The 13,249-nt window shown below is 58.5% G+C and overlaps 5 protein-coding genes across 5 annotated transcripts; 2 read left to right on the top strand and 3 right to left on the bottom strand.

Annotated features, from left to right (window-relative positions):
• Nucleotides 1-108: 108 nt before the first annotated feature.
• B0H64DRAFT_465675 (uncharacterized protein) lies at nucleotides 109-3,092 on the top strand. The gene is made up of 2 exons (XM_062807674.1): nucleotides 109-959; nucleotides 984-3,092. The coding sequence occupies exons 1-2, from the start codon at nucleotides 423-425 to the stop codon at nucleotides 2,739-2,741; spliced, it is 2,295 nt and encodes a 764-aa protein (XP_062656946.1). The 5' UTR covers nucleotides 109-422; the 3' UTR covers nucleotides 2,742-3,092.
• Nucleotides 3,093-3,585: 493 nt separating this feature from the next.
• B0H64DRAFT_404538 (mitochondrial carrier domain-containing protein) lies at nucleotides 3,586-5,306 on the bottom strand. The gene is made up of 4 exons (XM_062804389.1): nucleotides 5,281-5,306; nucleotides 4,943-5,225; nucleotides 4,097-4,850; nucleotides 3,586-4,020 (listed from the first exon to the last, which is right to left on the bottom strand). The coding sequence occupies exons 2-4, from the start codon at nucleotides 5,053-5,055 to the stop codon at nucleotides 3,817-3,819; spliced, it is 1,071 nt and encodes a 356-aa protein (XP_062656947.1). The 5' UTR covers nucleotides 5,056-5,225; nucleotides 5,281-5,306; the 3' UTR covers nucleotides 3,586-3,816.
• A 279-nt stretch (nucleotides 5,307-5,585) lies between these two features.
• B0H64DRAFT_326608 (uncharacterized protein) lies at nucleotides 5,586-6,651 on the bottom strand (the record flags this gene model as incomplete). Its single annotated transcript, XM_062800747.1, has 2 exons — nucleotides 5,586-6,296; nucleotides 6,358-6,651. 2 exons carry the CDS (start codon nucleotides 6,649-6,651, stop codon nucleotides 5,586-5,588), a joined length of 1,005 nt encoding a protein of 334 aa, XP_062656948.1.
• A 625-nt stretch (nucleotides 6,652-7,276) lies between these two features.
• Nucleotides 7,277-8,804, top strand: B0H64DRAFT_212934 (uncharacterized protein). The gene is made up of 2 exons (XM_062799465.1): nucleotides 7,277-8,349; nucleotides 8,431-8,804. The coding sequence occupies exons 1-2, from the start codon at nucleotides 7,548-7,550 to the stop codon at nucleotides 8,676-8,678; spliced, it is 1,050 nt and encodes a 349-aa protein (XP_062656949.1). The 5' UTR covers nucleotides 7,277-7,547; the 3' UTR covers nucleotides 8,679-8,804.
• A 21-nt stretch (nucleotides 8,805-8,825) lies between these two features.
• B0H64DRAFT_404542 (VTC domain-containing protein) lies at nucleotides 8,826-12,305 on the bottom strand. Its single transcript, XM_062804390.1, has 2 exons — nucleotides 9,513-12,305; nucleotides 8,826-9,406 (listed from the first exon to the last, which is right to left on the bottom strand). The coding sequence occupies exons 1-2, from the start codon at nucleotides 11,823-11,825 to the stop codon at nucleotides 9,308-9,310; spliced, it is 2,412 nt and encodes an 803-aa protein (XP_062656950.1). The 5' UTR covers nucleotides 11,826-12,305; the 3' UTR covers nucleotides 8,826-9,307.
• Between the last annotated feature and the right edge of the window lie 944 nt (nucleotides 12,306-13,249).

A 13,249-nucleotide genomic window follows, 5' to 3' on the forward strand; every position in this document is an offset into this window, starting at 1 on the left:
TGCATTTGGCTTGCACTGCCAGTTTGAGCGTGTGGCGAGTCTGTTTTTGGCAAATCCTCCTTCTGGAAAGGGACGATTTGCGCCGGTTTTGTCTGGGCGTTGTTGCCCGTTTTGGGTTCGGTTGCTGGTTGCTGGGTGGGTGCCTGCCGGGGAAAGTAAACAAAACCGTTTCCTGGGCCCATCACTCCTCCCCGTTGCCGCAACCGCCATTTCGACAACCAACAAGCCCACCAACCGACCGCATCGTCGCGCCACCGCCGGCGACACGGCGCGTGGAGTTTGAGGACTGCTGAATTGCAAGCTGCATTTTCAACAGCTCCTAAACATTGCAATATACACACAACAACAAAAAGAGAAAACCGCGACATCATCGTGTACATGCCATCCACCGAACCGAACACCCACAAAAACAGCCACTCAAGATGGCTTCCTCACCAGCCTCAACCTCCTTCCGCACCCGCCTCCAACAACAACAACAACAACAACAACACCAAATACACCACCACACAAAACACACCTCCCTCCCCCCACTGCACATCCAAACCCACAACCTCACCACCACCGCCAACACCTCAACTCCCATAACCACCACCACCAGCGCCAGCCCCTGGCCCACCCACCACCGCCACAGCGCCAGCGCCGTCACAGGCACCAGCAGCAGCAGCGCCATCGCGCTAAGCGCGGGCGCCATCTCGCCCGACCCGGACCGCGGATCCCGCCTGCGCCACGCAAACCGCCAGCTGCTGCGGCAGCAGTACCCGGCCAGCGCGCATCCGGATACTGCTAGTGCCCGCCCGCCGCTGTCGCCGAGGGGGTACTCGGCTGCGGCGGCGACGGGGCAGAGTAGGTTTGTGGAGGGGTCGATGAATGATCGCGTGTCGGCGGCGCCGCCGAGGGGGTTTTTGGATCCGGAGGGGGATTTGGATTTGGATGGGGAGGGTAATGGGGATGGGGAGGGGGTTAGTGGTGGTGAGGAGAAGGAGGGGGATGGGAGGGCGGTGGAGGGGGGTGAGGTTGTGGAGGTTGCGGCGGGGGTGAAGGGGATGGGGGTGGAGAAACCCTCGCTGAGGGTGGTTGATAGTGGGAGTGGGGGTGCGGATTGGGAGGATGAGGATGCGGGTATGGAGTGGGGGTATGCGGCGAGGAGTCGTGCTGCTGACGGGCATCGTATGAAGGGGGGTGGATTTGCCACCGCCGTGAGGGGAGGGGGCGGCGTGGAGACTTCCTCTAGCAGGTATGCCCTGCGCAGACCCAGGAGTACTGCCGGTTGGGTTAGGTCCTCGGCCGCTTTAACTTCTGCTCCTCCTCCTGCTCCTCCTGGGGCCGCTGGGCAGCAGCAGAGGGGTGGGGTTGTCAAGAAGACGAGCTTCCTCGCCCCGCTGTGGGATGGGGTGAGGGAGAAGCTAAACCTGAGCAAGTCGAAGTCGTCGGGGAGTATCGGGAGGGTTGTTAACTCCGTTGTTGGCGGTGGCGCTGCGGACAAGAAGATTGACCGCGAGAAGGAGAAGGCCCGGCTCATGGGCGTAGAAGAAAAGGAGAAGGCCGCTTCACCACCGCCACCGCCGGGGCCAGCATACCCCAGTCGCGAAGAGGTTATGGAGAGTTACAAGAACTTGGTCGCGTCGGGTTTCTTCGAGGCGCATGCCATCCGGGGCGGGAGACACCCGTTGCGGACGGGCGGCGCTGCAGGGAAGGCCTTCGCCGAAACCATGACTATCCCAGAAACGTCACCGGCGCCGAGCCGGAAGTCCTTCTCCGAGCATATGGCCGCTTCGCCCGGAGCTACCGTTTCATCGGGCAGGTCATTCGCTGACCACATGGCCGCGCAACAAAAGCCGGCTCCGCCCGTCCCATCGCCCACACGGATGCCTCCTCCTCCGCCGCCTAGGGGCTCGTCAAGGGGAAAGTCGGACATCCTGTCCTCTCCACAGCGCGGGACCAAGCGTGGCGCGTCAATGGACCTTGCTAGCGACGCCGAGGTGGTTACCCGCAAGCTCGTCAAGAAGCTGCGGCACTCAGCCTCGCGCCTATCGATGGAGTTGACGGGTGCTAGAGGCAACTACTACTCCACCTCTGGCACGCTCAGGTCTCGCCCGTCAACTTCCTGCGGCGCCCCCGGCCCGCTCTCCCCAACGTCCTCCGTCTTTAGCGGCATCACCTCCCCTCCGTCAGTCAGGGCTTCTATGGACGGTACCAGGTCACCCAGGTACGGCAAACTTACCAAGCCCAAAGACGGCCGCCGCCGGCGCATCCTAGGCCTTACCCGCCGACGCTCCCCGGTGCGCGCGCCAGTCACGGCCCCCGCCGAGGCAGACCCCGACGCCATGATGCTCGACGAGCCGGAGCTGACGAGCGCGCAGCCCGAGCCTGCCACCATCACCGTAGGCCCGGCCCCTAGAATGCACAGAAACATCACCCCGCCGCCCGCCGCCTTCCGCACGCAGCACCCGCGCAACCAGCGCACCGGCAACACCGCCGGTAGCCCTACGGACACGCAACCCGAGCCGCTGAGCGTGGTGCCCGACCCGAACCAGGGCATCCCCTTCGTGCCGCGGATCCCGCGCGAGTTCTGCGACGCCATGGCCGCCATCGTGCCGCCGGCCGCGGCCGCCGTGACCGCGGCGGTGGTGGTGGAGGGCGAGGTCAAGGACAAGAAGGAGGAGGAGGACGGCAAGGGGAAGCTGGTCAACCGCGACTCGGGGCTCGGCGAGGATGTCGAGAATATCCCCGTTTGGGGGTAACTCCCCAGATGGTTGGCTGGCTTCTTCCGTCTCTCTTCTCCCTCCGTCGGCATCGGGCAACATTTACGAGCCGACAAAGTCCTGTCTGTGGTCCGCAGCCCGGTATCACTGGACGGTTGTGGCGCAGCGGCGGTAGTGTTTTGTGTTTATTATTATTCTCCTTTGTCATTTTTCCTTTGCTCTCTTATAACCTACCGACCGGGCCAGGGGCGGGCTGGGACCTCTCCCAACTCGCTTCCCTCTAAGGCCCGGTTTGACGACGCAACTTGACGATCTGACGACGACGTTTCGGAACGAGGCTTCTCTTTTTCACGGAAATGGGAAAATACATACGGGGTCAGGGCTTATGGGCTCAGTACAAAGATGGGACTGGGCTGTATGTACAAGTTACTGTTCTGGATGCACGACCTGTTTTCGCGGGGCTTTGTCGCCTTTTTTTATGGTGCTGGAGCGGCCCTAGGCAGGCATCTCCCTGGGTGTTGGGGAGGTCGCGCTGGGGCTGCAGACAGACTGATGTTTGGAGATGGTGTTGGTTGTTGAGGGGGTGAGAGGGTGGCTTGTTGTGTGGTGGTTTTGATTATATATGTACCGTATCGTACCTGCCAAACAGTGGTGGCGAGAATAGCTGTCAATGATGATTATGACTTATAACAACATCTGGCGGACTACAGGGGAGATATGTCCTTGACGTGGTTTGCTGCGCTTTAACCCCTAAGTGAACGCGGCCACTGATGAGGCAGTGTGTCATAGAGGGAGCGAGACTGTTTGTGGAAGGTACCAGGACTCCGGAATTAAGCTGGGCGAAAGATATATCCAGCGTGCGTGGCTCGCGTCGCGGAATGGCCATGATCTGAACAGGGAGTAGATTGTTCGTCAAGTCATTCATTACATTACCCAATCCATCTCTATGTATGATATTGCCCGTGAACCATCACCTGCCTCGATGCTCCTTCTAATCGTCTTATGCATGAATGCCACCACGAGAGAGCACTTGTTACTCGACCTCTCTCAAACGTAAAAAGAATGAGCGGAGAAATGGAGACTTTTGTCTCCTTCCTCCACCCCACCATGCAGCTCACGCGCCAGCCCACCGCAAAACAAATTCGTAAACGCTCATGGTGACGATGGAGGCCGGGATGGAGCGCATCAGGTGCGGCGTCAGGCCGCCGTACAGCCCCGACCAGCCCTCCCCGGCCGTGATCGAGCGCACGCAATGGACGAGGCCGACGTACCGGGGCGCTCCGTTCTCCATCGGCTGGCGCAACCTCGTCGTTATGACCTATGTCGCCGGGTATTTGTCAGTTGCCACGTTTGGCTTTCTGGTTTTCTCGGGGTGGTGGATAGAGTAGGCGTACCTCGTAGGGATATGTGGCCAGCGTCGCGACCAGCTTGGCCGCCCCCGCGGCGCCGCTGGTGCTGATCCAGTGCTTGACCTCGCCCCAGGTGGTGGCGTCCTCCGTCCTGGCACCCCCCAGCGCCTCGAGAGAGAACGACTTGAGCTGCTCGTAGATGACGAGGTTCAGGGCCGTCTCGGCCGCGCCGAAGTAGCTCGCGCCCAGGCCCCTGTATAACCCGCGAACCCCTTCCTGCTGCAGGACCTGCCGCACGCAGTCCAGGCTGTTCTTGTACCGCCTCGCCGCCGCCCCGCCGCCGGCCGCCTGGGCCCGTGATGCGTCGAGCTGGAGTCGGGTCTTGACGAGCCAGATGGGGTTGGTGGCGGTGCATGTTGCGATGCCCGCGGCGACGGCGGCCTGGGCGTGGACGACGGCGGCGTCCTCTTGGCGGTTCAGCAGGCGCGCCCCGAGGGTTTTGCAGTTCCCGTACACGTAGAACTTGACGGCCGTTGCAGAGACGATGCCCGATAGACTTGGCCCGAGGCCTCGGAAAAAGGCGCGCCAGCCTTCGGTGCGGTGTATCAATCCGAAGATTTGGGCCGTCTCCCGAACGTGCCGTAACGGCGCGCCGAGGCGGCCGACAACGGCGGGCGTTGCTTCGGCATGCAGTGCGTGCGCCCCGCTGGCGGAGGGAATCCGGTACAGGTCGGATTGGAGGCGCGTTTTCAACACATCGAGGGGAGAGGTTAAGATCGAGGTGACCAAGCCTCCGCTCCTATCAAACGGTGGTGGATCAGATGATGCATGACTCGGTTGGGGGTGGTTAGGTGCGGAGGAGAGAGGGGGTGTTTGGCAGTGACAACTCACGCTCCAGCAACCAAGTGCACCAAAGGTTGTACGGCTTTTTGTTGTGCCAATTCTGGCCTCGGGATGTCTGACGACATCCCCTTCACTCTAGATTGTGTTGTTGTCACCTCCATTTTCCATTTTGGCGACTTGAGGGTTTTTTTTATGGAGATGGTTCAAGTCCAGTCTCGCAGGCACTGGCAGGTCACCGTCAGTTCAGTCTCCTGCCTTGCTTTTACTGGGATGGGCCAAGACCGCGCCGTTGTTTGAACGTGGGAAACGAATTCGACAGCAATTCACAACTCTATTATTTCCTTCTTCAGAAAGTATTAAGCTTTATACCAATCGGGTCGGCTTACTTGAAGCGAGTTACTCAACACCAACTGTGACGATGTATCTTGCCTTGACATATTTTGTTTATCTTTCGAGTTTACTGCATTGCTGAACATGTTACTTCGTACCCTCGCAGATCGCCCTCGGCTCGCCTTCGCGATTGCTTAGCTCCTTGGCGAGCGGGTTCTGGCCCGGCTCCACTCCATCTCAGAAACACTGCATTCTAATTTTACAACTTCTCGGCACACAGGGCATGACGAACCAGAGTCAATACACGGACCGACTCAGTCCCATATCCTCGCCTCCATGTTAGACAGCATTGAAGCTATCCCTAGTCCTCACGTATAATCCGCCGTACCCGCTCCCGCGCCCGACCCCGCGCGGCCCTAAAGTCTTCGATGGTGGGATACTCCCTCTCGTCCCACACATCCCTCTCCCTCCGATCACCTGCGTCCGGTGAGATGTCTTTACGTTCCCACAAGTCACGATAAATACCCGTCGTTTTTATCGGCTCCTCCGGGTCCACGCGAACGCGGTTGTTCTGGTCGCCTAGGATGGGAAGTGGGCTTCCCGACGGGGGCTCGTCACCCAGGAGAAAGTCGAGTAGAGCGTTCCGCTGCTCCGGAAGGAGCTGGTATATTCGATAGGTGACCTCGTATCTATCTGAATGGAAATAGACGGCGTCCGGGTCGGCGTCCCGGGAAACCTTTGGGTCGCGCCGGTCGAAGAGGACGACCCCGCCAAGAATGCGTGCTTCGGCCCAGTAGCCCACCATGTCGGCGACTTGTCTCGGGTACTGGGCGTAGTCGAGATACCACGCGTGGTGAAATAGGGTGGGCCGCGGCCCGTCAGGATACCACTTCCGGTAGAAGGTATCTGATTTGGGCGGGGTCCAGTCAGTGATGCCGTCGTCCTTGTGGACACTGGTATCAAGTTCATAGAGGAGGGCGGCAATCTGGTGGACGGCAACAGCAACCAATTCAATCAAACGCGTCTTGAACCCTCTCGACCCCGGAGCGCAGGCGCGATATCCGTGGAGTGTCTGTCGCTATACGTCAGTGCCTGCCAAATGTAGGTCGTCAGGAGCGGAATTTCAAACTCACTTGCGCGTCGAAGGTCAGGACCTCGGGCCGAAATCCATCACGAAACTCGCGCGCCTTGTCCAACATACCCGGGCATAGCTGCTCGTGGGCGTGGTCAATAGGGTGGCCGTCATATGGCGCGACAGTGCTATCGCAGGCGACATCGCCGGTAGGCAGGCCGTCGATGATTTGTGCGTAGGTGAATTCAGCAAGCTCGGTGGTAAGGATCCTCTCGATGGCACGAACGAGGAGTTGGTAGTGCTCTCCGTCAAGGTCCGCAACAGAAAGCTGCCTAGTCTCAATAGTCTCGGCCATTTCATCGGCGAGCTGGTCTGCGGGTGAGGAGGCTGTCAGGGGCGGCCCCGACATGATTTCAATTGCCAACCAAAGGTGCAGTGAGTCGAGGACAATGAGAAGGTGAAGATGGTTGCAGGGTTCGAGATGACGAGGATCTGACGGTAGCACCAAAGCTTCAAGAGAAATAGTGAGGAACTGAGGAGAAGGGGAGGAAAGGTAAGAATCAATACCCAGTGCAGACTGCTCGACACTCTGTACAGGACATATTCGGGACAAGGGCCGTGGTGGGGGTTTGCGTGCCATGCCAAATGCCAGACCCCCCTTCTTTCCACCCGACCAATCAGGTGCATCAGTTATCGCCATCACCAACATATGGACCACAGGGTTGCCGCGATCACGGCCCACCGGCGCTTATTGGAACCAACTCGAAAGTCGAAACCCACTAGCCGCGAAATCGACCGTTCGCCAGTACGGGCGGCTAGCCACCTAATCAATGAAATGAGGTTCTTCGGGCGCAATGTTCGTTATAGGCGCTTAGATATCCCCAAGTCTGGGTATTAGCCCGCGCGAGAACGAGACAACCGCGAGGCAGCCCAATAACCGCCATGGACTTGCCGCCTTAGAGAGGCCATGATGGTCGGCGAGCGGTCGGCGGGCGGGCGTCAAGAGAGTATCACGTTCCTAAACGCAGACCGAGGACAGGGTACTAGGGCAAAGGCAGAGCACGAAGTTGGCAACATGTTAACAGCCCATGACGATGGAATCAATATAAGAATCGGGCAGGTAGCTGTAAGATGTGAGGGAGTAGAGACTACCATCAGCTTTAACCACCGCCTTCATCCCTTAAGCCCCCCGAGCCTCCCCCCTCCTCCCCGATTACTTGCGCAATATTTACCCTTCTGCCCATCACCAAAATGTCAAGCTCCAGCAGTGTTCAAGAGTTTGTTGTCCACGACGACTCAGCAGGCGTGGAGCTACCTCCGAGCTCGAGGCGATACAGGATGGTCGCCGCGATGATCCCCCTCGCGCTCTCTCTGCTCGAAACCAGGGAAGCCAGATCCAGTTTGGCGCGCGTTGCAACGGACATCATCGAGGCACGCGAAGGCATGACGGGTGTCTCGCGCCGCCGACGTCCTCCACATATCTACCAAGGCTCCCGGGACAATATGGGGGACTGGGTCGACGCATTCCTCCGGAGTTTGAGGGAAAACTTTCCTTCTATTCACATCAGTCGAGCGGTCGAGGGCGAGGCCGAGACCTGGAAGTTCGACTGGGGCCGGGACATGCGCGATTACGTCGCAAGCGACGCGGGCAGGCTTTACCTGAGCGCGGCCATCATCGACAACATGGGGAATGCACAAGACCAGTCCCCGGCAGTTGCTCGTGACAGTTACGACCTGTTTAAGTTCCAGATGGTTATCAGCATCGCCCACGAAATGGTCCACCTCCTGACGGGGTTCATCACTGGCACCAGGGAGCCCAACACCCCTCCGAGAATCACCGCGGAGCCGTACAACAACCAACACGACGTTGGCGAAGCGGGAAGGTACTGGGAGAGCCGCTTCCTCGGGGGCTTCGTTGAATTCTGGTCCGAGCCTTCCAACCCGCTCCGAGCTCGACAGGCGGGTGTGCCGTACTTGTTCGAAGCCGGACCCAAGCGCCACGCCGTAGGCCAGCGGGTGTCAATGTCGTATATAGACGACTTTCTCAGAGGAAGTAGGTGGTTTTTCCTTGTCGCCCTCCATCTCGGACGCTCCTTTTGCTGAACATTTACTGACTCCTCTGTCAACTCCTCAGGGTTCACATTCCCTATCCGAGCCTCGAGCAGCGCTCCTCTTGTCATACGCCGAGACCTGGAGAGGGATGGGCGCTGCGAGACCACCGATCTTCGTAAATCGCGGGCATTTCGTGACGCCGAACAGGTCAACTCGCCGCCGCCCGAGCAGTCAACGGACCCTGCCCGCAGGTACCGCGCCATTAACCCGGACCCCAGAAACGGGTATCCTGCTGCGGGTGGAGCCAGTCGACGCTATTACTACTCCTAGCACCTTTTGACGTCTCTATGCTAAGCTGGTCTTGGTGTTGATGGGGGGTTGCGGCTAATAAGTTGTGGCTTGTTGGGAGTTCTGGGAGTCTTGCTGCTGCGGCGATTAGCTATCATTTTCATTGTTGTTCTGCGTCTGCTGTTGTCATTTAAATGCAATTATTATCTGTGTCACCATCCCTCTATTATCGTCCTGGGTGCTGTTGATGCTGCCGAGTGCTATCGTGAGTGCATTAATGAAGTATCCTCCATAGTATCAAGTTCTTTGTTCCTTCGCGACTGGCTTACCAGCCACGAGCAATAGCATACCAACACACCCACATCCCCATTACCGCACCGAATGGAGGAAATCCCAAGTTCAACGCAACCAATCTTGTTCATACAACCAGTGATGCTATCGCCAACAATGCCACTCTGCCATGCTGATGCGTAGGACTACTCGTATAACCATGAAACCAACAACCGTGAAACCCCTTACCACTGACCACGGATACCCCCAAAAAGAGACACTCAACAACCTTGCTCAAGACTTACACCTCCATATCCAACTCCACCCCTCACAAACTACAAACTATTTAGCTCACCATGACACCAAAACCCGTCACGAACACTCAACCTGGATCCGACCCTTCATATCCGCAAATCCCCCATCTCAGCAACCAAACTCGCCTTCGCACCCACCCCAGCAGCACCCTCACCAAACGTCTCATCAGCAAAAGCCTTTCGGTACTGCCCCAAGCAAAAACACGTCAGCACACTACACAATTCTCACGCCCCAAGACCAGACAAACAAATAGGTAGGGAGAGAGGGGGGGGGGGCGGGGGGAGTACTCACAGCAAACACAAAATTCACCACCAACGCGACCGCCAACGCGACACTCACCACCAACGGCCCCAGCAAGAAATCAAAATCCTTGCCACTCCGCTGGACAATCATATCACGACGCCTCACCACCACCCAGTAGCTCCACGCCCCCGCAAAGACCGCCACACCGACAAAAACCCCGCCCATCGCCTGCGCAAGCCCGTTCCCGCTGCCCCCACCGGCCGAGTACAAGCTCACAGCCAGCCCGCCCAGCAGCACGCAGATGTGCTGCCACTTGAGGAAGGTGCGCTCGTTGGCGAGCCAGACCTTGGGCTCGATCTGCAGGGGGCCCGCGTTCTTGATCCACTCGGTCGGCTCGACGACGCCGGGCGGGAGGGTGGCGCCGCTGCCGCGGCGCTGCTGGCGTGCGGCCTCGCGGGCCTGCTTGGCGCGCGAGTACTTGGAGAGCGAGAAGCCCGGGAAGACCGAGGATAGCGTGCCGTAGTTGAGGCCGCCGCCGGCTCGCCCCTCTCGTTCGGCCTGGGACTCGGGTTGTTGGTTGTCGGATTGGCCGTTGTTGAGGGTGCTCGGCTCCCCCGCTTCGTCGGCTTGGGCGGCGCTGCCCCGGGAAAAGCGGGCTGACTTGGGGGTCTGGGAGGGGGTTTCGGCTGCGAGCCGGTCGGCGAGGTAGGATCGGGCCACGGGTGAGCTGCGGGTGGGTTTGTAGGAGCCGAGCTTGGTGCCGAGGAAGCTGCCCACGACTTGTTCGTTTTCGGCGCGCTGGGCGCGGCGGGATTCTTCCGCTTCGAAGGCGACCTGCGGGTCTTTGCGGATGTCGGTGTCGAGGTCGGAGAGCCAGAAGGGCAGACGGTTGACGTAGTCCTCGAAAAGCGAAGCGGTGCCGTGGACGAACTTGGAGAAGCGCGGGCAGGGGTGGACCAGGTGGGAGCCGGTCAGGTCCTGAATCCAGGCGGGGCGCTTGCCACGGTTGTCCTCCCTCAATTTGATCTCGAGGACGGCGTAGGGGAAGCGCGATACTTCGCTCTGGTTGATGTTGTTGAAGGGAAACGTCATGTTGCTGTTGTCGATATCAGCGCGGTGCCACTCCTTGGGGTCTCGGCACGGCCGGTCGCGGTCGAGCGTGTCTTCCCGTATGAAGGCGATGTCGGTATCGATCGATATGCGCACGCGGTCGTCGCCCGGCTTCTGGAAGGCGGTCCGCTTGTAATTGGCCCTTACGGCCGGCTCAAGCTTGTTCGCGCGGGCAAACTCCTGGATGGCATCCGCTGTCGATTGGAACGCCTCGACGTCTTCGGCCTTCTGTCCCTTCCTCTCCATCTTCTGCACCGACTTCTCCATCTTGTACTCGCCGTCCAGGAAAGGCTTGATGTACTTCTCCTTGATGACGAACTTGCGTTCCTCGCTGGTGCCGTTGTCGTGCAGGATCTTTTGCTCGAAGGAGATGTCCGGGCGGGAGCTCAGCTGGCCGTACCAACGTAGCCGCAGCGACGACGCCTCCATCTTCCGCTCGACCTTCTTCAGGTAGAGGTCGAACTTGGGGCTGTCAAAGTAGAGCGACGTGATGGTTGGGTCCTGTTGCCCGTCTACCTCCTTGGCGGACTGCTCGCTGTACACCAAGGCCGGCAGGCGGCGGAGGATGTACGTCTTCACCTCGAGCAGGTTGTCCGGGTGCACCCAGAACTTGTGTGCCGTGTACTTCTCCCCGTTGTGGGTCTCGGGCTGGCTGTTGGGATCGATGGGGTAAGCATCGGCCGCGCCGGGCTCCTCGAGCTGCTGGCGGATGGCGAAGTACATGAGGGACAGCTTGTTGAGCAGTGGCCAGTAGGCTTGCTCCGAGTTGAAGGGCCGCTTGGCCAGGCTGACCATCATCATGGGGCGGATCTTGTAGCGGTCGCCGCGCTTCCGGTCATGCTTCTTAACAATCTTGAGGAAGCCCGTGTAGTTGAGATTGCTGTATTTTTGCAGCTCCTTGACCTCGTTCGTGATGGCGTCGAGCTCGGCCTCGAGATCCTTGAGCTGCTGCGGGTCGGCTTCCGGCTTCGGCTTGCCCTCCTCGGCCGTGGGAAGCTCCTTGAGCTTCTCAAAGGCGCTGTCGATGCGGCGACGCAGGTTCTCGACCTGTTCGGCCTGAAACTCGGCGACCTTGTCGAGCTGGACGTTGAAGATCTCTTCGCAAAAGCGGTTCTCGTCCTCTTCGGTCCATGGCGTCTCCTCATCATCGGGCTCGTTCTCCCGCAGAAGGCTCTTGAGCTTCGCGTAGTCGATGTACTTGTCCTGCCATGGCGGGTAGACCGACAATCGGAGTGTCTTGCCGAAGCGCATCGTCGGGAAGCCTCTGGGCTGTCGGTGTAGACCAAAAATGTGGATTGGCTGGCGGTGTGAATATTTAAGCAAGTATAAATAAGGAGATAATGCCCGCCTAAACCTGCGCGAAATCCACCACTATCGTACAATTGACGAGCCGGGCGTTCTCGATGTCAAGTTGTGAGAAGGTAGAAAACTGGAGGAGACTCGAAGAGCAAGCAAGCTTGCATTCCAGCCTCTCGTCATTGCCGCCGGCTGCCCCACACACATGGCACGGATCTCGGCCAGCCTGTGCACCCCACAGCACGGTCGCCCCTGCAGAATGGATCCGCAGCCAGAGTTTTGATCCAGGAATAATTGTACATACGAAGAGTTACTTTGTAGGTGGTTTCTTTCGAGGGGTTGGGAAGAGAAGCGTGTGGTTTGAGTATTAAATAATCATTGAAGAAAACTTCGAAAAAAGGTTGCGTCACATGGAGGTCTTTCCCTCTCTCATATTGCCATGATCATGTCGAATCAATCCCACGAGACAAAGTACCACCCCTCTGTGAGGTATCAATTGAGCAGCCTCGCAGCTTGCCCGTTCGTTACCAGCAACACCGCTGCCATTGACCAATCGATGTCCCCACGTGCTCCGTAACAAAACCCACCAGCGAGCGACAAGCTTTCAGCTGCTGTGGGCATTTTCCAAGGGCCTCGGCCGTCAAGTTATGCGGCACCGTTAGGTAAACGGCGATCCCCACCACGTAGACTCCCTGGTACGAATAATCACCGGCGTATGGTTTGTCGCCGGCGCCATCGTGGAAGTCGTACGCGATCGTCCCCATCACGAGCGAGTTGCGCACGGGAATCGGGATGGCGTTGAGGAGCTCCAAGAACTCCAGTGGCCTGCTGCCGAACGTGGCGAGCGCTCGGTCCACCGCGGCCAGGATCGTGCGCAGCATCAAGAACAACCGCGCGTTGGACTTTGGCGCCGAGACGTTGATCGCTGCCACCATCTTGAGGCGCACGCCATCCAGCAGCGGCATCGTCGACGACGGCTTGTCAGGGAGTGCCATTGTCAGGGAGTGCCATTGTCAGGGAGTCAGTTCGACTGTCCGACAGCCGAAGTCAGTGTTCTGTTGGGAATTGGAAGAATCACGACCAGGGTCAACATCAACGAACCTCGCTTGTGTTGTGAGATATAGCTGGCTATAAGAATGGCACGACTTCTCATCTAAAATACATGCTATCCAAGAAAGAAAAAGAGAAGGAAAAGAAGAGAGACGGAGAGAGAAAAAGCGGACTCCGGCGGAAAACAAGAAATCAAGCAAAAGGAGATTAAGTAAAAGAAATCGAGCGAAAGAAAAGGAAAGCAAAATAAAATAAAATAAATTCGGATAGATCTAGTTTCTCAGATCTTCCGGGTAGCTTTTGTTTCACTCTCCGTGGCGTTGTTTCCA

Source organism: Chaetomium fimeti (genome assembly GCF_033439085.1).
Source record: "Chaetomium fimeti strain CBS 168.71 chromosome Unknown B0H64scaffold_6, whole genome shotgun sequence".
Lineage (NCBI taxonomy): Eukaryota > Fungi > Ascomycota > Sordariomycetes > Sordariales > Chaetomiaceae > Chaetomium > Chaetomium fimeti.

Coding starts and splice junctions, on each gene's coding strand:
- B0H64DRAFT_465675 (XM_062807674.1), top strand. CDS start 423: ATGGCTTCCTCACCAGCCTCAACCTCCTTCCGCACCCGCCTCCAACAA. Junction 960..983: donor GTAATGGGGATGGGGAGGGG/GTTAGTGGTGGT, acceptor GAGGAGAAGGAG/GGGGATGGGAGGGCGGTGGA.
- B0H64DRAFT_404538 (XM_062804389.1), bottom strand. CDS start 5,055: ATGGAGGTGACAACAACACAATCTAGAGTGAAGGGGATGTCGTCAGAC. Junction 4,851..4,942: donor GTGCACTTGGTTGCTGGAGC/GTGAGTTGTCAC, acceptor ACCGTTTGATAG/GAGCGGAGGCTTGGTCACCT. Junction 4,021..4,096: donor TGGCCACATATCCCTACGAG/GTACGCCTACTC, acceptor CCGGCGACATAG/GTCATAACGACGAGGTTGCG.
- B0H64DRAFT_212934 (XM_062799465.1), top strand. CDS start 7,548: ATGTCAAGCTCCAGCAGTGTTCAAGAGTTTGTTGTCCACGACGACTCA. Junction 8,350..8,430: donor AGACGACTTTCTCAGAGGAA/GTAGGTGGTTTT, acceptor TCAACTCCTCAG/GGTTCACATTCCCTATCCGA.
- B0H64DRAFT_404542 (XM_062804390.1), bottom strand. CDS start 11,825: ATGCGCTTCGGCAAGACACTCCGATTGTCGGTCTACCCGCCATGGCAG. Junction 9,407..9,512: donor TGGTGAATTTTGTGTTTGCT/GTGAGTACTCCC, acceptor TGCTTGGGGCAG/TACCGAAAGGCTTTTGCTGA.